We start from the raw sequence: 23,836 nt of genomic DNA on the forward strand, positions 1-23,836 counted from the left end.
ATTTCTGGGTACCATTGTCCAGAAGTGCTACACAAAGGTTATTGTTCTTTTTTTTTTTTTTTTTCCTCCTTAAGTATGACAATAAGCTAGTGGGATCAGAACCAGAGGATATTGTATTAACCAGGGTGCTAACCCTTTATCAGTTTAGAATCAGGTAATTCACTAATTCCTTGATCCTGAGTTGTCTAACTAATACATCCTATGAAAGCACTCTCTCCCTTACAGTGGAGTACCAGGTTTCTTCTGTTCAGGAGCAGGCAGAGCCAATCTTTTGGGTTGAGTCTCTTCTTTGATTTGTTTCTGAATCAATCAGACTATGATCACAGAGTTTCTCTTCAGATGGCAATTTTTGGGGAAATGACCTGGCTTGGAAGAACAAATACAACAAACAGACCTCTATTTTTCACGGTTTACGGAAAAGTGGCCCCCTGCATTTCGCCTCCGGCACATTTCTCCCACGGAACATTTTGCCCCCAGTAGATAATGAGTAGACCCCTAAATTTAACTCTAAAGTCCAGCTACAGGACCAAAATAAATAATCGGTCCATATTTATTAAACAGTTTAGACCTTCAAAAATCTAATTTTATGCCAATCCACGTAATGGTTTCCTTACTGCCAGAGGTATGGTGTTTGAAGACAGAAGTCTTGAGCGCTCATTGTTGAGACCGCACGGTCTGAACGCTACGGTTCTGACAGTGGGGAAGATGTCCCACCTGTTTTGCAAAATTGATATAGCCATCCTCAAGAATTATTAGCGAGTTGGACTAGGAGAGTTGGAAAAGAAGCTTCCTATATCTAAAATAAAGGTAATCCCTGTTGATTTATAATATAATAGAATACAGCTAGGCCTCGCATAACACGAGTTCGATTAACCCGATATTCAGTTAACGCTATTTGAAAAAGGATACCACTTTTCACTTTACACAATGCAAATTTCCACTTAACACGATTTTTTTTAAAATGCGATAGTTGAAAAAGATTTGAATCGCGCGTTAAGCTTACTGCGAATCGTACGGTCAATAAACAAACGTTTGCCTCTGCCCGCCTCGGTGTGTTCCATCAACCATCGGAAGAAGACGTGTTTGTCTCCTGCTAATAAAGTCAATGCAGACTTGCATTTAAAAATTCAAATTTTTAAATGAACCAGATGAAAATGTTACCGTGAAGGAGATAACGGTAAAAGAATTAGATGAAATCTTTCGTATCGCATAGAACCTCAAACAAAAGGTTTGATGTTCTCTGTGATATTTATTTCACCAGGGCCTAGAGAAGATTGTTGTTGTTGGCTATCGGAAATTGATTGATGAAAAGAGAAAGTCAACACTGTTTAAATATTTCCGCAACAGTAATTCCTTCACTGTGTATTTTATGTCAAAGGTTCCCAAAGTTTCTCGGTTCACGGCACCTTTAATGTCTCAGTAATTTTTTCAAGGCGCACCCAGACCAAAAGAAATACCTAACAGTTTCGTTTAGTAGTTAGGTCCAAACAACTTAATAAGAAATGCTGAAACTGTGAACTACCTCGAGCTAGTAATTCGCGCGGTGTCCGACAGATGTCAAGTATCGCTGTGTTTCCCTCAAAAATTTAAAATATTCCGCGGCACACAGTTTAAGAACCGCTGTTTTATGCAATAAACATTTAATTCCATAATTATTTTCATTATCTTTTACATTATATACAGTTAAAAAGTTATTTAAAAAGGTATTTTTAAAATTCTTTATGGACATCCCAGAAGGTCAAGGACCAATTATAATTTTTCCTATTGGTTATGATATTCGATTAATGCGTTTCCGTTTTGCGCAACGCGCTCGCGGGACGAATTAATCGCGTTAATCAAGGCCCGCCTGTATAGGAATTATCGAGCACTTATTAGCTCTCAATTATCAAATCTATTAAACAGTTTTTAATGTATGATTCTCAGGACGAACTGCTCCCGGGTCTCATGCTTATTTTTTCCACTAGTAACAATCTTCAGTTATTGGCACGTAGCCAGAAGTGGTTTTCTGATGGAACAAGAAGTATGCTGCAATTTCTGCTAGAATCAAAAGAATAGTCCAAGATTTTCAAAATCGTAATGTGATTGATTACCTTAGAGGCATTGCATACAACTTCGAGTTTTAAACAATAATAATGTGCATTTATTCTATGATTGATTATCTTTGATTTGATTACCTTTACCTTTGATTGATTCATTCTATTAAAACAAAATAAATTAGAATTAATAAAAAATTAGGTGTATTATTTACATTTCTATAGCCTAGTCATTATCTACTGGGGACAAAATGTGCCGGGGGCAACTTTTCCAGATCCCATTTTTCACAGAGATGCAAAATTTTCTCTGTGGAAATTTCCCTTTGGAAGACCAATTAACTGAACCCAGATTGTCAAGTGATTTTCCAAGCTAATCAAATCTCACTGATTTAGTCTACTGAATTTCACTGGAGAACTGTTTTCCATTGCTGGTTTCTCTTTCAAATCAGGATTGAGAGTTGATAAGGCAAGAGGAATTATCAGAATTTTCATTTGTCTGAATTTTGAAATCAGCTTTCTTCTTTAAATTCAACTAACATCAATATCTTGATCTTCATAAGACAGAGCCTCCAATCCCTTTTATGTTCTTTGTAGATAGCTCTCCTCATATTTTCATTAATGCTTCTCACAAACTGATGAAATGTGAATCAGCTCACAAATTCTCTGCCAAGCAAATCTTTTACATTCACTAACCTGTTGTAGTAGTGTTGAACACTTTCATCAGATCACTGATTAGAAGAATCTATCTAAATGTGATGAAATTCTCAACCTCTTGAGAATTCCTCAATTACTCCCTTTTTCGAAACTCTCATATGAATTTAGTGCTTTGAGTAGGGGAGAGTTGTTCATAAAGTAACTGGCTCTTCCTTTTAATCATTTCTATGCAACTAATATCAAATATTCTTTTAGCCATCAAGTGAACACTGTTTCTTACAATTAATTGAAAAAGGTTAATTAAAATTATTGTTTAGACTATTTGTAACACCAAAGCCATCGAAGTGGAATTTTCTTTTCTTTTATGAAATATACGAGTCAAAATTTCTAGAAGTATATATATATAAAGAAAAGTCAGTACATTCAATCCTGTTGATGATAGTTGATGACATATCCAAAAGCAAGTTCTTTTTCTATTAATTAAGTAAAAAATGTAGATTGGTCTGATTTACCTGGTGAATCTTTAATCCTTAAAACATCCCAATAATATTTATAAGCAGCCATTAAAAAAAACTTTAGTCAGGGGGAAAAAAAAGCAACTGCACCCCTTTCTACTTGTATAATTCTAGAAAAGATATTTATTTCTAAAACTTGTTCCTCATTTTTGATTGTTTGTTATTTGGTTTTTAGGAGCATTAGCAACTAAGGCCATATTGCTCTGGAATATGCGGTGGTCATTCCCTAACCTTTCCGCATTCTCCGTATTTGGTGGTGACGGGCTCGAACCCCGGTCTAATCAAGAAGTGTGTACTACGCACTGCTGCTCCTTCCCACCTGGCTACTGAGGCGCCTCCTCATTTTTGAATGGTTTTAGTTTTTCCCATTTAATACACTCAGGTGTCTAGTTTCCTTGAGAAAAATATAATGCAACTGTTCTTAATAAATATTTTCATTGCAACATTTCTGATTTATGTTTACATCCAGAAGGTGCTTCTGCAGACAAAAGACTTTTTGTTGACAATTTCCTAAATTTATTTCAGAATTGAGAAATAGTATTGTGTTAAAAAAGTGGCTTATGTAATACCTTGCACACAGGTGTTTCAATTAAAAAGGCACATCTCGCTTATTTTTGGGTTTAGGCTATCTGTTGTCTGGATCTTTTATTTTTTTGTTGTTGTATTTGGTCTGAAAATTTTGAATTTGATGTTAAAATTAGACTAAGTATTAGCATTTAGATTTCATGCTTTCTAAATTAAATCTGGCCTAATCAACTGCCTTTCATAGTGGGAAAGTTCTCCATCCTCAATCTAAAATTTTGTGTGATGTTTGCTGTTCACTACATGCGTTTAAGTGTGTTGTACAAGGGTAGTAGGTGTCACGTCTCATGCTATAACCATTGCATTTAATTTCAGCCCAGATATGACCAAAAATGTCCAAACAACAAATGGCCTAAACCTAAAAATAAGTAAGACAGACGCTGGTACATTTCAGTCGAAATACCATGTATATTTGTGGTCTGCATTAAGACAAAACATTTCAGAATGTTAATAAGAGAGATGTGGGTATACACAGATGCATAATATATTGTTCCCAAAAAATAATACACTATTATTCCTTCATCAAAGAGGCACATATTCATACTTGGAATAATGGATTATTAAAATATATCTAAATACTTATAAGATATTGAGTAAAAAAAAAGTTACTACAACTTACTTTTGTCCTTTCTATATTGCTCTTGGTTTTATTAATTTCAATTTTCATCTGTCGTAAAAGGGCTTTTATATCTTGCAAAATTTCATTTGTAGTAAAAAGAACTTTGCGCACTGATGTATTCATGTTCCGAAGATCAACGGCAGTTCTAAGAATGGATACTTTTGTGCTGATATATTTGGCTATATCATCTATTCCAGGAACAGACATCATAACTGCAAGAAAGAATTGTTTTTCTAATGATTTTTATTATTCATTAGAGAATTAATTAATGAATTATTGCATTCTGAGTTAAAGAAAAGAAAAAAGATTGGCTGGTAGATCTGTTAGTAATAAAGGCCCTGATGATAATTTCCCAAAGAGGAATCAGAAACATCATCTGCAACCTAAATAGTTGAAGCATGTGAGTGTATCAGGTGTTGGTATTAAATTTTACATTGAAATTTGCGAATACTTAGCATTCAATAAACTAATTAATTTCACACAGTACAGTCAAAGTTCCTGGGCTTACATATTAAATGCAACGAAGCAAATGCTTCATTACAGGATATCAGATGGGAATAACTATAGTTGATTCACTCTATTAGTCACAAGTTAATTTCTTGTACAACCTATGGCATTTACACTTTCAGTTTCAAAGAGTACTTGGAGGATATACAGCGTAATTAAAGACTATTTCAGGCAAAGGATAGTTTGTGTATGTTCTACTTATGGTGCCATTGTGTGTAGTGTAATGAAGGGGTGTCCACAGGGCTCAGTTTTTGGAAGATCAATGGCAGTTCTAAGAATGGATACTTTTGTGCTGATATATTTGGCTATATCATCTATTCCAGGAACAGACAGACAACATAACTGCAAGAAAGAATTGTTTTTCTAATGATTTTTATTATTCATTAGTGAATTAATTAATGAATTATTGCATTCTGGGTTAAAGAGGAGAGGAGAGAAGAGAAGAAACGAAAATTTCCCAAAGAGGAATCAGAAACATCTGATTCCTCTTTGGAAAATTATGTACGTTGCTAAAAGGGTGTCATTCAACAAGTACGCTGCTAAAAGGATGTCAGGCTATAAATCGGCTACCACTAGTGGGAATTCATGCAATTAATCTGCCACCTGTAGAATAAACTGGATATCTCGGAGTTCAGTTTGACATCACATTCACTTTCTAAAGCAATAAGTCCAATATCTTTCAGGAAAATCAAAGTTCATAGCTATGATCTCAAGGATAACCTGATCAGAATGGAGTGTAAAATGTAAGAGCTTACATCTACTCTAGGAGTAAATGCTAGGTGTATTTTTCTATTTAGACATATGAGGGTTGCATTTCATTTCATTATGTGGCAAAATCAAGTTATAATAAAGAAATTATCCATATAAAGAGCTATGTTAATAAGAATTACTAGAGCCTGTAGAATGGTAATCTGCAGAAAAATTGATCTACATTTAATGTACAGAGTTAAGCGCTATTACTGTAAGGAGCAGTAAATCATAGATTTGAGGACTGAAATAGATATTACTGGTGATTTGAATTGTTGTTGTTATTTGGTTTTTAGGAGCATTAGCAACTAAGGCCATATTGCTCCGGGAATATGTGATGGTCATTTCCTGACCTTTCCGCATCCTCCGTATTTGGTGGTCATGGGCTTGAACCCCGGTCTAATCAAGAAGCGCGTGCCACGCACTGCTGCTCCTGCCCACCTGGCTACGGAGGCACTGGTGATTTGAATTAGTAGAGTACATAGGATTATCTGTTGAACAGTGGCAAGCATATTGAAATCTGTCAGCAATAGGGCAAATTACCTTACCGGAAATCTTCCCACTTGTGAAGAATGCCACTTATTTACGAGACCTATGGTTTACACTGGATGTGCATTTCACATTCCTTCTGACAGATCATGGGTCTGTTTTTGCTAAATTACATCAGCAGCTTGTTTGAACAGACCAGTTGGATCTGTGGCTCAACTGAGACTTGGAATTGCATTTTATACTATTGTGAAGAATATGTGGACCTTAGGCATGAGCCAATAATGAGTGTGCTGGCACTATGCAGTCAGAGAAGAGAATGAGCAATTATTCATTGCAAGCAAGGAAACTTATAGCATATCAAGAATTTGCAAGATGCATTTTAAAAAGATAGAACTACTATTTTACGAGGCTATTGTGAATTAACAACAATTAAATTACAAAGCTGTTAACTCAGAATGATACAAACTGGGAGTAAACATGGATATTCATTCTGTTTAACTGGTAGCCTGCTGACTCCACATACTATCACTTGAAAATCTTATGTGGTTGAGAAAAATTTCACTTCAGTTTTCCATTATTATTGAGTACAGGGGGCTGCAAACATTTGTGGTGAAACATGGCTGGAACATGTGCAGAAGCAAAGCCAGCTCCAATAATAGGAATTAAACATGCCTGACATATGTAAAGCAGCACTGATCAAAAAAAGTCACTGTTTAGAAATTTTTAAAAACAACTGTGCAAACAGAAATAAATGTTAAAATGCTAGATATTCTCTTATACCACTGGTAAAGAGCAGACACATCACTTTTTTTTTCATTGCCAGTTGGCCAGTTTTAGATTCATTCTGTATCAATAAACTGATGATACACTGATGATCAATTACGATAAGAAACCTTGTCCATAGACAACTGACTAACATGGATATTCATTCTGTTTAACTGGTAACCTGCTGACTCCACATACTATCAAGAAAATAGTGGGAGGCTGCAGGTAACAGGAAAGGAGTTTTCCTGCTACCAACAGCAACCGAGCACTGGTGTTCTTTGTTTGAATTCGTTTGCATTTTGCCATTGTGGATACTGCAATGCTGCCAACTGAATGTCTAGAGGAAAATCCAATCAGTATACAATTGAAATGTTCTTTATTTAGCAAGCGTAGCAAAAAAGCAGAGTGCCGGGGAACATTTTGTATCTCTTTCTTTGCCTTCACTGAAAATACAAAGTGTTCGAGGTTTTATGGATGAAGGTTCAAGCTAGGTAATTAAAGGATTAAGTAAGTGATATTAATATTGAAATGAGTAATATTAATACTTGATATTAAAGAAGTTAAAGGGGGATTCCGCTAAAGTATTCAGCCAAGGTTAAACAATGGAATTAAGCCCTATGCCAAGGAAGAGAAAGATATATCAAATAAAAAGAGACAGAAGTGTATCCTTAAAGTTACTCAAAACTAAGGGCTTGATTAAATATTAACTAATTCAATGATCAGGTTTGTTGGTTTCTATAGCTTCTAAGGATGCAACTTCTGGTATGGTTGACATTGTGTTCTTCTGCTGATGTGCTGACTACAGTCAGCACATCAGCAGAAGAACACACAGACTGATGTGCTGACTGTAGGATCAATTCTGGAATATTTTTGTGGATCTATGGATTTGTCTCATTTGGGATGAGATCATAGTGGACAGTGGACTGGTTCAGCTTCCACATCTTTTTTTTTTTTTTGAACATCCGTAAATTTTCAATGAGATTGTCAAAGAGTTTGATAAAAAAAAAAAGGCCCCTTTGAAGGTTCTTCTCTTGTAGTTCTGGTCATTAGCAAGAAAAGATGTATCTTTGAAGTTCCATAGGTTCTCATGTTGGAAATCTATGTTGGATCTGTCATGTCTACTATATTGAATGTTAGCATTAGTTGAGGCATATGATGTAAGAAAGCAAGCTTATACAGCAAAAAAAACCTTCCCATTTTGCCATCTGGTCACTCCAAATGTTTGTGTAGATCAGCTTTAAATTTATTATTAGCTATCAACTACCACAACAATAGATGGAAGTCTGTTCCATCAATCAATTACCCGCTGGCTAAAGGCAAAATTCCGCACATCTATTCTACAACTGTCTTTCCTCAATTTGAATCTATGCCCACTCAGAGTTTTAATATGAGCCAGAGGAAGTATCCCATCAGCATTGAACTTGCTCAAACCATTCAACTCCTTATACACCTCAATCAGATAACCTCACAGGTGCCTAGTCTCCAGATGCTGCAACCTCCAGAACTTAAGCCTTTCTTCATAAGCGCACCCCTTTGTTCCTCTCACCAATCTTGTTGCCCTTCTTTGTACTCGTTCTAGCAACTCTACATCCTTCCTAAAATGAGACTTCCAGACCTGTATGCAGTACTCAAGGTTGGCCTGACCATTGCCTTATACAGAGGGATAACCACCTCCTTGTCTCTGCTAGCAAAATTCCTATATATCATTTACAAAACTCCACGACCTCCTCTGGCAGCCCGTCTGCACTGCTCAGAGAACTTCATATCTGACTGCACAATTACCCCCAGATCTTTTTTATTCTCCACATCCCTGAATGTAGTACCACAGTTGGTATGTTTCTCTTGTGTTACTGCTACCCATATGCAGTTTTTGCATTTGTCAATGTTAAACTTCAGTTGCCACTTCTCAGCCCATCTGCCTAACTTTTCTAGATCCTGTTGCAGTAGCGTACTGTCCTTTGTGTCATTAACAACCCTGCCAACCTTCGTATTGTCTGCAAACTTGGACATTAAGCCTGATATACCTTCATCGATAAATACAGAAAACAACAATGGGCCCAGCACCGAACCCTGGGGGACTCTACTAATAACATTAGTCCACATACAGCAGTGTCCATTTATTACCACTCTCTGCTGTCTCATACTCAACTGTCCCTTTATCCATTGCACCAACTTGCCCGTTATGCCATACCGCTCCAATTTGTACAGCAGCCTTCCATGTGCAACAGTATCAAACGTTTTCCTGAAATCCAAGTATATGATATCAAAATTATTTTTTTGCATCCAGTTCTTTTGTGACCACATCGTAGTATCCAATTAAATTGGTCAGACAAGCCTTCTTCTTAACAAACCCATGCTGTCTCTGAACTATTACTGCAGTCTTGTCTAGGTGATCCTGTATCACCTCTTTAACCAGTGACTCCATTATTTTCCCTGGAACAGACTTTAAACTAATAGGTCTATAATTATTTGTGTCACTCTTTGTGAATTGGGAATACATTTGTACATCTCCAGTCCATGGGGACCTCCCCTGAATCTAAGAATACTCTTATAATTATCGCTAAGGGTTTGCTAACTTCCCTCACTGTGCCTCCTTCAATATAACTGGATAGATTCCATCCACTCAAGGTGCTTTTTTATGTTTAACTTCAACAATTTCTCCTCCACTTATGCTCTTAGTCATTACAAAATCACTTAGCTCCCTGTTAGAGTTTGATAAACTTCTGGCATTCCCCTCCTTGAATAACTCATGTGTGAATGAAGAATACTCATTCAGTTTATCAGCTACTTGAGCAGGATCATCAATAGTCGAACCATCTATGTTAAGTGGACCAATCCCATTTCATCCCCTTCCTTCCAGAGTTTACATAAGTAAAGAACTCTTTGCTGTTTTTCTTTGTATGTGTCGCCAAAGATTTCTTGTAATTTGCCTTTGCCTGCCTAACCTTCTTTGTGACTTGATTGCAGACTAGCTTATATCTGCCATAGGCTTCTGTATATCGCCTGATAATTCATATGCATTCCATGCATTTTTCTTCTCTGCCACGAGGCATCATTAATTCATCTGACATCCATTTAGGCTTGAACCTTGAACAGTATTTCTTAGTTGGTATGAGAAGCCTAGTAGCCTCCAAGAGTAAGTCCCTGAAGGCTTCCCATTTAGAATTCACTGTTGGTAACATCATCAGTTGATCCCACTGTATAGAATTTAAAAACTCTCTGAGACCATTGTAGACACCTTTACGAAAGCAAAAACCCCTCCCTTTACCCTTGATGGTAGTTACCACCCTTAACATATTCACCTATTGTGGATAGCAGTTGTTGAAAATATTTACTTGTGCAGGTATCTCCACAATTGCAACTGATATGGTATACAGGGCTTCTGGGATTTTTGTCTGGTAGTTCTAGGTGTTTTGTTTAGGAAGAAACTTCTATAAAACATTTTGTTTAGGAATTTCTTTGCTTCTTTTGCAATACTTTCATTGATGCCTAGGGTGTTATGAATGCAAGTGTGGTTGGGGGGGGGATGATTAAGCTTTTAGCTGTTGTTCAAGTCTTCTTAATTATATGAAGAGGAAATATCCTTTATAAATATCGGTTACTGCAGACAGTTCAGTTTGGAGGAGGGAGGAGTCCTCTATATATCTGAAGAGATCAGAAGACATAATTTCAGAAGTCCAATTTTTCTAATTTTTGTGGAATAGCAGTGAATAGAGTTAAACTGTATGGTGAAGCCTGTGTTGATAGGTTCCCCACATATGGATATAAGTGGTTCTTCTGTGGAGCTGTATGTAAAGGAAAGAGAAGATGCCATTTTCTTCTCTATTAATTTTGAAGTTGGTGGCTTGATGAAAGGAGTTGAGGTAACTAGATAAACTGTGTGGTTGTCAAAATTGGTATTTCAGATGATTATGATGTCATCAATGTACAGTAGACCCCCGCTTTATGATTGGTTTACTTTATAATCAAATCACTTTATGATGGACTCTCCATTCACTATATGATATGTGGTAAGCACCAGTTATTGTGATCCTGTTTGCTAATTAAATTTTAATTCTATTAAATGGTGATTCTGATAAGTGAAAATAGGAATATTATCCACGGGCTATAAAAGTAAAGATACAAAGCACACATAATGCTTTATTACCTTGCCAATTAACAAAATTAAATGATACGTGAAAATTGGAAGAATATTTTCCACTGGTTAGCAAAAATAAAAATAAATTTATGCTTATGTACATAAGCTATGTTATGCTTATGTACATAAATTTATGCTTATGTACTATTGTAATGTGTACATGCTAATTGATATTTCTGTTGACTGACTTTTTTTTTGTTGTAAAATTTAAAACAGTAAAAACGATAAGCAATCAATAATGAAGAACACAGCACACAAAAATTATACAACACAAATTGTGGCGTAACAATTTTAAGAAAATTAAAAAATAGTAATGAAAAGAAGCTTCTGAAAATTTGTTTTTCATATGATTGCAGAGAAAGTGGAAACACATTTTACAGTAATAACAACATAAAAACCCACAGAATTCCAGCTATCAGTACTAACACAAATGCAATAAGATCAAGTTTACTACCTATTTATAATCAGATTGCACTAACAGAAAAGTCCAATAAACTAGAAACTGCAAATTGTTTTTAATGTTTTATGGTCGTGACCTCCAGAAATATCATAAAGGCAATCAAAATTGATTCTCATAACCAAACATATAACAGTGAAAGTGTAGTGCATTGATTTCTGAAATTTTATTCTATAAAGCGGTTGATTCTACTGACCATGTTAAGAGGTGCCTACTAATTCCACTTTACAATGGGATGGGCTAACAATTTTCTCCGACCGGACATGTGATCCTTCCTCTCAGCCAATAGCAGCCTTTGTAAATGTGTTGGCCATATGTTTTGTTTTGCATCCTTTGAACTGATTTTTTGTGTTGTGCTTTAATCAATATATTAGTTTTAATCAATATTTTTCAACCCGACATGTACAATTTTCATAATAAAAATCACCTTTTAGAGAGATAAATAGCTTAGTTAAATAGTAAAATTTTCAACTTCCAAGACCTGGGAACAAATTACCAAAAACCAATGTGTTATTGGGTTCACATTATGATATTTTCATGATACGATGGTGTCTCTGGAACGGATTAATCATAAAGCGGGGGTCCACTGTATCTGCCACAAAATTTAGGTTCGAAATTATGATTTTCAAGAAATGAGGTTTGCAGCCAGGTCATAAAAACCTTGGGATTTCCTCATACTAAGGCCAGAAACCATATATCATCATTCCCTAACTATATTTGTAGGGATAAAATCAACATCAGTTCATTTTGTAAAAGTCCATGAAGCATGTTTTAAATGAATGAGAAACTAACACTAGGGAAAGAGGCTTAAATAACTTAAAGTGGTGCATCAGAAAAGTAAACATACAAGATCACTTTGTCTTAACTGGATCCACATTAACGTCTGGAGTAGTCAATAAAATGAGGAAATTTGAACTCATGTTTAGAATAACTGTCACTTAGACAATTGAGCTAAATTTGGTGCCATCCAGAAATAGAGGATAATAAGTTTAGCTAAATACTTATAATGTATTTTGGAAGGATATGCAGGAAAGGATGGATTGGGAATTATGCTTCTTATCAAAAGCAGCCCGAATTTTTCAGATTTGGAACTTGTACATGCCTGTATAGAACCTGTGTTGAAGCAGTCAAAAGAAAAAGTAAAATGAAAGGAGGGGTATGCTATATACAAGAAGACTGAAGAGCATGATGAGAGCCTCTAAATGCAGATGCAATGGGTCAACAAACATGAATCCCTTATTATAGATAATTTCGTCATGCTCCCTTACTGACTGGATAAGTAGGAGGGATATTCACAATAGTGTCTCCTTTCTGACTTCCCAGATGCTAAAGAACTCGAGTCCTTCTTGGTAAGAGCACCCTTTTGTGCTCTCTGAATAATCTTGGTGCTCTTCTCTACACCCCCTGTACAAAGATTCACATCCTTCCTAAAATGAGCCTTCCAAACTGTACGCATATATGTAGGGCTTACAATACCGAGATTCTGGGATACCGAATACCGGAAATTTTTTTCTGGTATACAAATCCCAGTATTGAAATATTGAAATTTTTTTCTGGTATACAAACCCCAGTATTACTGAAAAAATACCATTTTTTCAGTAATTTAAAAATAATTATCCATGATTTATTCACATAAAGGTTATAAAATCGACAACAATAAATCATTAATACTGCTGAATTTGCAAATGAGGGATTGTTATACACAGTACAAATGCAATGGAAACCTGAAAATGTCATTAAACTGTAAGGCATAAAATCTTACAAATATATATCTCTTAGTAAGTAGTGTGTGTGTGTGTGTGTGTGTGGAAGTAAAGCACTTAAGGAATAATGAAAACATCATTACAGAAATATTTCCATTAGTGGCAGTAGGCCTGGTAGTGCAATTAAGGAATATGGTGAACAATGGTATGGCGGGTGCGGAACAGTTAAAATTAAAAGCTTCTGAACAATAGTTTAATCCCTCTGTTACACTGCTACTTGAGGATGCGACACTTAGAGCATTTTGGGAAAGGGTGTTGGTATGGAGCAGTTCAGAGGTATTGTGAACAGGTGATCTTGAGGTTAAAGATGAAAGCGTTTTATTGTGTGGGAAAAATATTGTTTTTCCCACCAAAGGAAGAAGAAGAGTAAGTTTAAAGACTAACACTGTGATCGGGTCAGTTTAAATTAAAAAAGGGGGATAATAAGTAAATACATAAGCTAAATAGATAAGTAAATACATACGCTTGCATATAAAAGTACAGGGGGCAATTCTAACTTGCAATCAATTCAATAAATAAATAAATGAGAAGATAAATAAGGTGCTCGCACCAAAAGCAGGGTTTGTCGTTGTTATTCGGAGAGGTTGCAGACTTCCAGCTGTAGTTCTGGGAGTGTCCAGCAGTGAAGGGTTCTGCCAGGCATGTTCCTGTGTTAGAAGTTAATCTGGAAGTTGAATAACAAGCCAGTCAGATAGCACCCTGGCTTCTACTACTGCTGTGGTAATTTCCTTCAATATTAACAGAGAACTGTTCTCGAAATCCCAAAATAAGACAATACTGGAAGAGCTATAACAGCAGAGGTAAACTAAGCAGAGAGACATCACCGCACTCCGTGGAAGGAACCCACACAAAGGAAGCCCACCATGAAAGAAAAGGAAGGTAAGTCCTCTGAACTGTGTTATTTTGGAAATGGTACTTAGAAAAAGTGGGAGATTATTTTAGAGTAAGGAAATGTTTAGTACTGAGTTGGTTTACTGGTTGAAGTTGTAAAGAAAATTGACATTGCTAAATTAAGTGAGATTACATGGAATTGTTAGTATTAAGTTAGCGACTTATGGATTGCTGTTGTGAAGAGATTGATACTGGTGATTAAGAGAAATATGAGGAAGTGATTAAGATTGAATTAGTTTAGTGTTTGAAGCTGTAGAGAGAGTTGAGATTATTAATTGAGAGAAATTTTATGGAAATGATAGAATATATTAATAGATTAAATTAGAAAAATGAATGAATAGATTAGATGTAAATGAACACCAATTATGTATTGTAAGTAGATTGTATCATAAATGACTTTTGTTTTATATTTGTGTCATTGCTCTTGCATCCTTTGAACTGACTAATAACAGCTCACACATAATATATATACTCGTGGTGAGGAATATCCCTCAGCTCCTGGAAATTCTCATTTTTTAACGTAGTCAGGTAGCTTGTGGGGCTTAGTGCTTGAGGGAGGAGCTGCTGTACAAATATAACAATGGCCACTGATGGCGATACTAAGGTACAGGGAAATAAAAATTAATAAAATAAATAACCCCCCCCCCCACAATTTAGATTTGGTTTCCTCACCAAGCTTAACCATCAGATCCTTTCTTTTGTTAATATGGATATAGTGCCATAAAAAGTCAAAAAGGAAATATTTTTTATTTTTCATAAAAGGAAATAAGATTTTTTGAAGACGAAGGAATAAGGTGGGATTAAACTGCAACTCGTCTACTACTATGCCAGTACAAAACACCAACCATCACAGAATCTAAAAGGACGTTTTCTGCCGCTAATTAAATATGTACCAAGATTAGATACAGTTTAAACAATAACACTATTGAGTTTCTTAAGAGCTCACTTTATTCGGACAGGTAGTGTGGATGCTTATTTTTTTTGTTTTTACATAGTTAAACATGCAGTTAATAACTGTATGTTTAATAATTTTTGCTAGAATATTTATTATTGTAATAAAAGTTTGATTTAAAAGATAAATTCAAGTAATTACTTGTTTTTTCCTTACTTTATTGCACCTAATTGTCATCAAAATTTATTGCAAAAAATGTTTTTTTTTTTTTGGATTACCAGTATTAATACCGGTATCCCGGTTTCATAAATTAAAAATACTGGAATATAGGTATTAAGATTTTGACCGGTATTGTGAGCCCTACATATTAATATTATTAGCATATGGTGCAAGGAAGCTTATGCTGCACCAGCTAAAAGAAATTTCTGAATTACCCTGAGAGAGAGAGAGAGAGAGAGAGAGAGAGAGAGAGAGAGAGAGAGAGAGAGAGAGAGAGAGAGAGAGAGAGAGAGAGAGAGAGAACAAGAATCAGAAGTACAAGGGAATCACCAAGAAAAAGAATGATGATATCCAGCTGAGGACCCTGGGTGTGCCAAGCCCATACTCACCAGATGTGAGCCCCCTGGGGTAATATATGCAATACTGTACTCAAAGTGTGGCCCAACTGTTGCCTTACACAATTGGATAATCATTTTGTTTTCCCTGCTGGCAAAATTTTTCTTTGCCATTGAATGAAACCCATGAGCTGCCCTAGAACCCTGTTTGCAATGTTCAGAGAACTTCACATCAGACTGTGCAATTACCCCTATGACAATTCCTCATTCTCTACTACCTTGAGTTTGGTACCACCCAAGTGATATGTTAAGAGGGGAATAATTGTAGAACAGATGTCCAAAAATTTTCTTTTAAGCAAAGAATCAGTGTTGGAATAAATCTCTATTCTTCTAGAAGTTGGCAGTATATCCAAACTTGAGAATTGCACAAATATTTAAAGAAACAGGTAAATGAAATGATGGAATGTGACACTGCTTACTGTTTTTCTTTTCTTTTTGCTGATACCACATTTGACTGGTTTATTGCATCACTTTGTTAATACTAAGAATAGAGAATTTACCTTATTTAAATGATTTCAAACTCACCAGTATCATATCCACTTCTTTTTATGCTGGTACCATTCATCACCTAAGCTCTTTTGCTAATTATTCCCAGATAATTCAGAGTTCAGCCACTAACCTAAACTTAAGAAAACAAATAAGGGAGGAATGTAAATTAGCTGATAATATTATTTGCATCCCTGTTTCCACTTTTGTGGAAATTTATACCATTAATATAAAAAATAAATATATACTGTATATCATTAGCCATATGGTGCAAGGAAGCCTGAGGCTTATGCTACACCAGCCAAAAAAAAAAAAAAAAAAACAAAATTGAGAGAGAGAGAGAGAGAGAGAGAGAGAGAGAGAGAGAGAGAGAGAGAGAGGAGAGAGAGAGAGAGAGAGAGAGAGAGAGAGAGAGAGAGAGAGAGAGAGAGAGAATCACCAAGAAAGAGAAAAATGATGATATCCAGCTCAGGACCCTGGGTGTGCCAAGCCCATACTTATATATATATACAGGGTGTCTCAAAAATATTGGTACAAACATTTAGGGGAGGTAGGTAACATCTAAAGGAATGTGAATCGCATAGGAACCCATAACCGGAAACATCACCGTAAGTCAGTACACGGCACTGTTCATCAGTTCGCGAGAGGAAAATTTCTGGTTTACTCATTCAAGCAGTAGTCGCCGCACGAAGAGCATGCATCGATATACGAACTGTGAGTTGGCAGACATGCACTTAGTGTATGGATTAGCAGAGGGCAATGGATGAGCCGCTCAACGAATTTATGGAGAACGCTTCCCAGACAGACATGTACCGGACCGCCATTTGTTTGATCATGTTCATCAAAATTTGTGCGATTATGGGTCATTTAGAGGTAACGGGAGTAGTGCGGGCAGATCACGTTCAACGCAAACTCCCGCTATGGAAGAAAGTGTGTTGAATGCCGTCCAGAATAATTCTACCAGCACATGTGCCGTTGCCTCTGCCTTAGGAGTGTCTCGTTGCAGTGTACAGCGTGTCTGGCATGACGATTCCTTACACCCCTTTCATCTCCAAAGGGTTCAGTTACTGCTCCCCCGAGATCATCCTGCACGTGTTGCTTTTGCGCAGTGGTTTCTCCAAGATAGTGTTCAAGACTTGAATTTTCCAGCCTAGGTTTTGGTCATGGATAAGGCTTATTTCACTCGGGAAGGCTTATTCAATCAGCACAATGCTCATGTGTGGGCTCAAGACAACTCACACTGTGTGCGCCCCCATGCGGCACAACATCACTTCGCAATAAACGTATGGGGAGGTATGGTCGGTGACTGCTTAGTCGGCCCGTACCTGTTACCATCTCGCATGAACTCCGCTAAATATCGGATCTTTCTTGAACAAGTTCTACCAGGGTTACTTGACGATGTTCCAGCAATTGTGAGACACAACATTTGGTTTCAACGTGATGGGGCGCCTGCCCATTATGGAAGGTGTGTTCGTGACCATTTGAACAAGCGTTTTGGGCGTCAATGGATTGGCCGTGGTGGACCCCGTTGCCTGGCCCCCACGCTCACCTGATTTATCGAGCCTTGATTTCTTTCTGTGGGGGGGGTCCCCTAAAATCTATCATGTATGAATCGCCTGTGGAGACAGAAATGGATCTAGTGGCAAGACTCGTCTGCGCTGCTGCTACTGTCAAAGAAACTCCAGGTGTGTTCGACCGTGTCCGCCAATTCATGCTGCGTCAGTGTCACGCATGCATCGCGTCTCATGGTGGAACCTTCGAGCATCTGTTGTAACATCATGAAATGTATCCATCTTTTACTCCATTGTTAATATTATGTCAAATAAATGTTTGCCACTAATTACTGTCTTGTGTCATTTCTGCTTCTTGTGCCTCTGCTACTACTTTCCCATGACGTTTCTGGTTATGGGTTCCTATGCGATTCACATTCCTTTAGATGTTGCCTGCCTCCCCTAAACGTTTGTACCAATATTTTTGAGACACCCTGTATAACAACTCCATAAGATCTCAAAAAAAATTTAGGTGCTAACTCTAACTCACACATGGTAATATAATACATACCAACAATGTAACACCACACATAGACAAATGAAAGAAGACACAGGTGTGATGTATCTTCGTAAACTCATGCACATTCATTCCTTCCTTATGCTCACTAAGAATGCATATATGAAACTAACAATGTGGAACTAATTTTAAATTAACTTCTTTGGCTTTCTCAAATCATGACAAAGTATTGTTCATGAAAATGCATTTGATGAAACAAGTATATGCAACTCTACAGGATAATACTGTTATTTTTTTAATACTTTCACAAGTAAGTTCCACGAACACATATGCACTCATGCAGGCGAGCTCTCAGAATGCACATGAGCTATACGTAGTGAGATGCAATGGCAGTAGGTTCTGCGAAGTGAATTTCTTTGTGGAATTTTAAAGATCCGTAAAAATTAAAAAACCTTGTATATAAAACTGTAAATATTAATGTCTTCTTATTTTAATTGACTCTCCAACATTAGAATGAAATTGTCAAAAATAAAATAATTTGAAATTTTTTTAATTAATTTTAAAAAAATGTGGCAAAAAATCATGAAAAAAAAAAATAAATAAATGCATTGTCACTTTTCGTTTTTTGATGCAGTAATATCATCTATGGGATATTATGCATCAAAATTCTATTTACCTATAACTTGGATCTGTTTCAACTTTGATCAGAATTAAAAAAAAAAAAATTTATTCAATTTCAATGCCTCTAAACGGTACAAGTTTTTCTTACAATTTTCAGAGCTTAATTCTTTTGCAATAACTTGAAAACACAGATAAGATATGGTGTTATTTATTTATTTAAAGATTTCTAACAGTTTATATTAAATGGGCACATTATCTGAAATGTATACAAGTGCATACTACAAAAGAGTTAAGGAATGCTTGTTTCAAATCAAAATTAAAAGAAAATGTGAATCCCACTGGAAAGCACACTTACTGAGTGGTTTATCAATAATGGTTCAAACTGATGATGAAACATTCATTTTTCCGTGGGATTCACATTTTCTTTTAATTAATGCCTTTTATCCATTTTAGTTTCACTGCAATTTCATTTTTCCAAATCACCTCTATATCAAGCTCAATGGTTAATTAAGGTTCATTTTGTCAAATATTACAAAAAAGCAATTATATTTGAAGTTGTTACATAGATTACAAGATTTGAAACCTTAGCTAATAACAAATAATTTAGGTCTCTTTAAAATTTTATCAAAAAAATATATAAATAACATTTCTGATGTGCATTTGTGGGAGAATCAGACCTGTAACAAATTCAACAAGTGAAGGTTAATGGGCTAACAATTTGTCAAAATCTGCAAAGAAGGTGATAGAAAAGGTTGTGTTTCTTTGCCTCCAGTTGGTTGGAAGGGGAGGGGGTGGCACTTTCATCAAACCAGTTGTGTGATTTGGTCAGGGCATAACTGAGAGATGACATATTAAGGTCACCAGTAACAACTGCAGAGATATTATGCTCTAGGTGGAGCAGAACCCAGAGAGAGAGAGAGAGAGAGAGAGAGAGAGAGAGAGAGAGAGAGAGAGATGCTCTGACATGGACTGGTAGTTGTAGTTACATAGGAGATAAAGGCAAATTTGAAATGAAAGAATACTATAGTCATATGCCACACACAAGTTTCAAAGCTGAGACTGGATGAAAATAAACATGTTTAAAAAGAATATGATACTAACTCTGCCATACTTTATTTGTACTGTGTTATATTAATCAGGAGCTGAAAATGTTCACCTGGAGTAATCCACAACTGCAAGACAAATAACATGAAAATTGGCATAGGAAAAAAAATACAAAGGATTTGCAAGTGAATCAGCTTGTTAACTTTGACAAAATTAAGTCTATGTGAAGCATGTAAAGTCCTGGTATAAATACTAAGCTAGAGCCAAAGTTGTGGGGAGGGGGGGGTGTCTTCATATATATTTTGAGGAGCTGCTGTAGTTGAGTGGTCAGGCATGAGAGTACATAAGTATATGAGCTCTGAGTGACTGGGGTTCAAACCTCCATGATTACTAAGTAGTGTTCTTTCTTGTATATACAAGATATACATAGGAGCTCCTCTGGCCATGTAATTGTCTTTATTGTCCCAGAGTGTAAACAGAAAATTTATTTTTATATCAACCCCAAAGAGTATTTTATCTCACTGTGTGTCATATGTGGAGTTATCTGGGGGTCAGGTTTGGTGGGAAAAACTGTAGAACACCCTGAGGAGGCCTTCAGCCCAAGATGGAAAATTCTCTGAAAAATGAGGGGAGGAGAGACACATTTCAGGGTGAAGATAGTGAGCTGACGACTGCATTACTCACCTGATGGCTATGCAGATTTATAGCTTGGCAGCTCTGTTTGGGTGTAGGCATGTGAATGGAAATTATTGGATCTAAAAATTATTGGAACTAAAAACTGAAGCAATATTTGATTCAATATGATTATCAATAAGAAAGAAAGCAGACTGAAACGTCTGTTTGACACCTACCTTTCTCTTCTTGATCGTATGTATAGCTTAGTTTAATTTTCAGCACTCACCTCATAGTAATCCACTCAGCTGGTGGAGAGTTTTACCACATACATAGTGGTTATAGGATTCTAATAACTTACAGGGATTATGGGTTTAAAACTAAGTTATGGGCTATAAAAATTTTTCTAAGAAAGGAAAATGCACCTTCCATTCTGTGGTTGCCTAATTAAATTAAATTAAATGAAGAAAAATAGAAGCTAATAGCCGCGCACGAGCGACTTTCGAAATTCGTCCTCAGTTAGCTATAGCGGGGGAAAGAGAGCGTGCTTGTGTTATATACGGGTTGGGTTCCCGAAATGCATTTCAGTGCACGTGGAAACTTAATGCGTGCTAAATTCCAAATGGGGGAGAAATTGGCGGGAATCTTTTTGTTTAACACGTTGAGTAATGTATGGCGCTTAAACCATTCGATGACGAGGGCTTCGTTTTCAAGGATTTTGTAGCTGGAATTTAATTTAACTACTGTGATGACTGAATCGATGAGTGGGTTTTTGAGATTGGACGTGTTGTGTTAGTTCTGTACTTGCTGAATTAGTTTTGAAGCTATTAAAGTGGTAGTATGCACACGTGTTGGAAATTTTTGATGTCCCAAATTTTGCTGTTGTACTGCCTATGTAACATGCTTGGCAATCTGATTGGCATCTGATCAAATATATAACGTTGTTGTGATCTTGTGTCTCGTACTTGTGTGTTGTCTTGTATGAATTGAATTTGGAACTTAATTTGTTATAAGATGTGAATATTAATTTGATATCTGTATTTTTAAAAATCTGTTGGTTTTCTAGCGTATTGTTGACGATATGGGAGCGCGATAAGGGGTTTATGTATCTTATTCTTGTTCATGTGGTTAATAATTTTGTTTGGGTTATTATGAACTTTGGTGATGGTTTCTTTTATTAGTTGTGATGGGTATTTTCTGTCGATGAATTTTTTGGTGAGGTATTGCAATTCTACAGATAGGTCTGTTTGTGTGTGGCTATATTTTATAGCGTTGTATATCTGGTTGTATAGAACTGCTTTTTTGATGTATAGCGGATGGTGTGAGTGGTAATGTAAGAATTTACCTGTATGTGTGTTTTTTCTGTATATTTTGGTGCCTAAAGATGTGCTTATTTTGTATACAGTGAGGTTTAGAAAATTAATTTTATTATCGGTTTCTACTTCAAGGGTAAATTTGAGTCTTTCATGTGTTGTGTTAAAGGTGTTCAGTAAAGTATCAATGGTAGTTCTGTTGCCTATTAAGAGGACGTCATCTGCATACCTCATGTATAGTTTAATTCCTGGGGAAAAGGGTTGGAGAATTTTTTCTTCGATAGATGCGCGGTAGATCTCAGATAAAGGGGCAGAGATACCGAGGCCCATGGGAAGGCAGAAAATTTTCCGTAGATGTTATTTTGGAATTTAAATTGTTTGGCGTCAAGTAACAGTGATGTGAGTTCTAAAATGTCATTAATGTTTAAGTCGGTACGTTTTGTCAATGTGTCGTCTTTAATTAATAGTTCTTTAAGGGCCAGTAGCATGGATTCGATGTGCACGTTTGTGTATAAGGAGATGACGTCGAAGGACGCGAGAATATAGTTTTCAGATATGGTTATGGAAGTTATACGTTCGTGTGCTTGTTTAGTATTGTAGACCCTGAACCGAGAAAATCTCATTAAAGTGAGATTATTTTGACGAGGAATATGGATAGGTTAGCATAGGCGGACTGTTTATAGGAAACGATGGGCCTTAAAGGATAATCTTGTTTATGGAGTTTGACTATTCCAAAAATGTGTGGGAGAATGTTACTGCATATGCCTATTTGCTGGAGGGTATGTAAATTAATTTGTTTGTTGGCTCTGAGTCTTCTTAGGATCCCATCAAGTTTATTTTTAAGCTTGTTAATGTTAAACGTGTTGCAAGCTCTGTATGTTGTTGAATCTGATAAGATGTGTAACATTTTCTTTATATATGTGTTTTGTCCTTGATTGCGATGGTTTCCCCTTTGTCTGACTTTTGTATTATAATGTTCATTTAATTTAATTTAATTAGGCAACCACAGAATGGAAGGTGCACTTTCCTTACTTAGAAAATTTTTTATAGCCCATAACTTAGTTTTAAACCCATAATCCCTGTAAGTTATTAGAATCCTATAACCACTATGTATGTGGTAAAACTCTCCACCAGCTAAGCGGATTACTATGAGGTGAGTGCTGAAAATTAAGCTAAGCTAAGCTAAGGATGTAGATTTACTTGAGCGTGTACAGAGAAAGGCAACAAGATTGGTGAGGGGAATGAAGGGATCCTCTTATCAAGAGAGGCTTAAGTTCTGCAAATTGCAGTGGCTGGAAACTAGGCACCTGCGCGGTGATCTGATTGAGGTGTATAAGGCCTTGAATGGGTTCAGCACGCTGAATTCTGATGGGATCCTTCCACTTGTTCAGATTACGAACCTAAGGGGGCATAAATTCAAATTAAGAAAAGACAGATGTAGATTAGATGTGCGGAAATTTGCCTTTAGCCAGCGGGTGGTTAATTGCTGGAACAAACTTCCATCTGTCGTTGTGGAAGTTGATAGGGTGAATAAATTTAAGGAGGAACTGGACAGGCATTTGGAGGGAATGGTGTGATTTTTTTTTTTTTTTTTTTTTTGGCTGATGCTGCATAAGCTCATACATTTGCTTTCTTGCATCACATGCCACTACTACTACTACGATCTATTACATTACAGCACATAAGGACTCCTTAAAAAATCAAGAGCCTTTCTCTTCTTTTAAATACTTACTTTCTTCACATTGAAATGATGCAACAGTTTATACTTACTTTTTAAATTAACACAAAACGCGGTACACAGACAACTGTATGTGAATAAACAGACGGAGTACTTTTAAAAGAGTCAGCGAAATCCTCAAACTTCGCGCTCCATCAAATATTCGCATTATAAGCGCCCTCTCTTGCAAACGTATTGAACCCAAAATGAAGTGGCTTTTATTTTTAATTTTTTCTTAGATAACAGTTAAATCGCGGAATCCACGGGCGTTTAAGGAAGGGGGGGGGGACAAACGTTTAAAATTACTTTGATTTTTTTTTTTTTTTTTTTGCTAATATACAAAAATACGTTTATTTTAAGGCGCGAACAA

General features: G+C 36.2%; 1 protein-coding gene across 1 annotated transcript in view; it reads right to left on the reverse strand.

Moving 5' to 3' along the window:
• The window catches only part of LOC150089364 (uncharacterized), a 64,236-nt gene extending 40,609 nt beyond the window's left edge, over window positions 1–23,627 (reverse strand). Inside the window, exons 1-3 of the mRNA XM_090368548.1 lie at window positions 23,520–23,627; window positions 16,192–16,290; window positions 4,404–4,615 (exon numbers count right to left, since the gene is read on the reverse strand). Coding sequence (XP_090224674.1) covers window positions 4,404–4,615; window positions 16,192–16,231 — 252 coding nt within the window. The 5' untranslated portion in view covers window positions 16,232–16,290; window positions 23,520–23,627. The remainder of the gene's footprint in view (window positions 1–4,403; window positions 4,616–16,191; window positions 16,291–23,519) is intronic.
• Between the last annotated feature and the right edge of the window lie 209 nt (window positions 23,628–23,836).

The sequence above is a fragment of the Mastigoproctus giganteus genome, chromosome 2 (genome assembly GCF_048544385.1).
Source record: "Mastigoproctus giganteus isolate SK-2022 chromosome 2, ASM4854438v1, whole genome shotgun sequence".
In the NCBI taxonomy this organism is placed as follows: Eukaryota; Metazoa; Arthropoda; class Arachnida; order Uropygi; family Thelyphonidae; genus Mastigoproctus; species Mastigoproctus giganteus.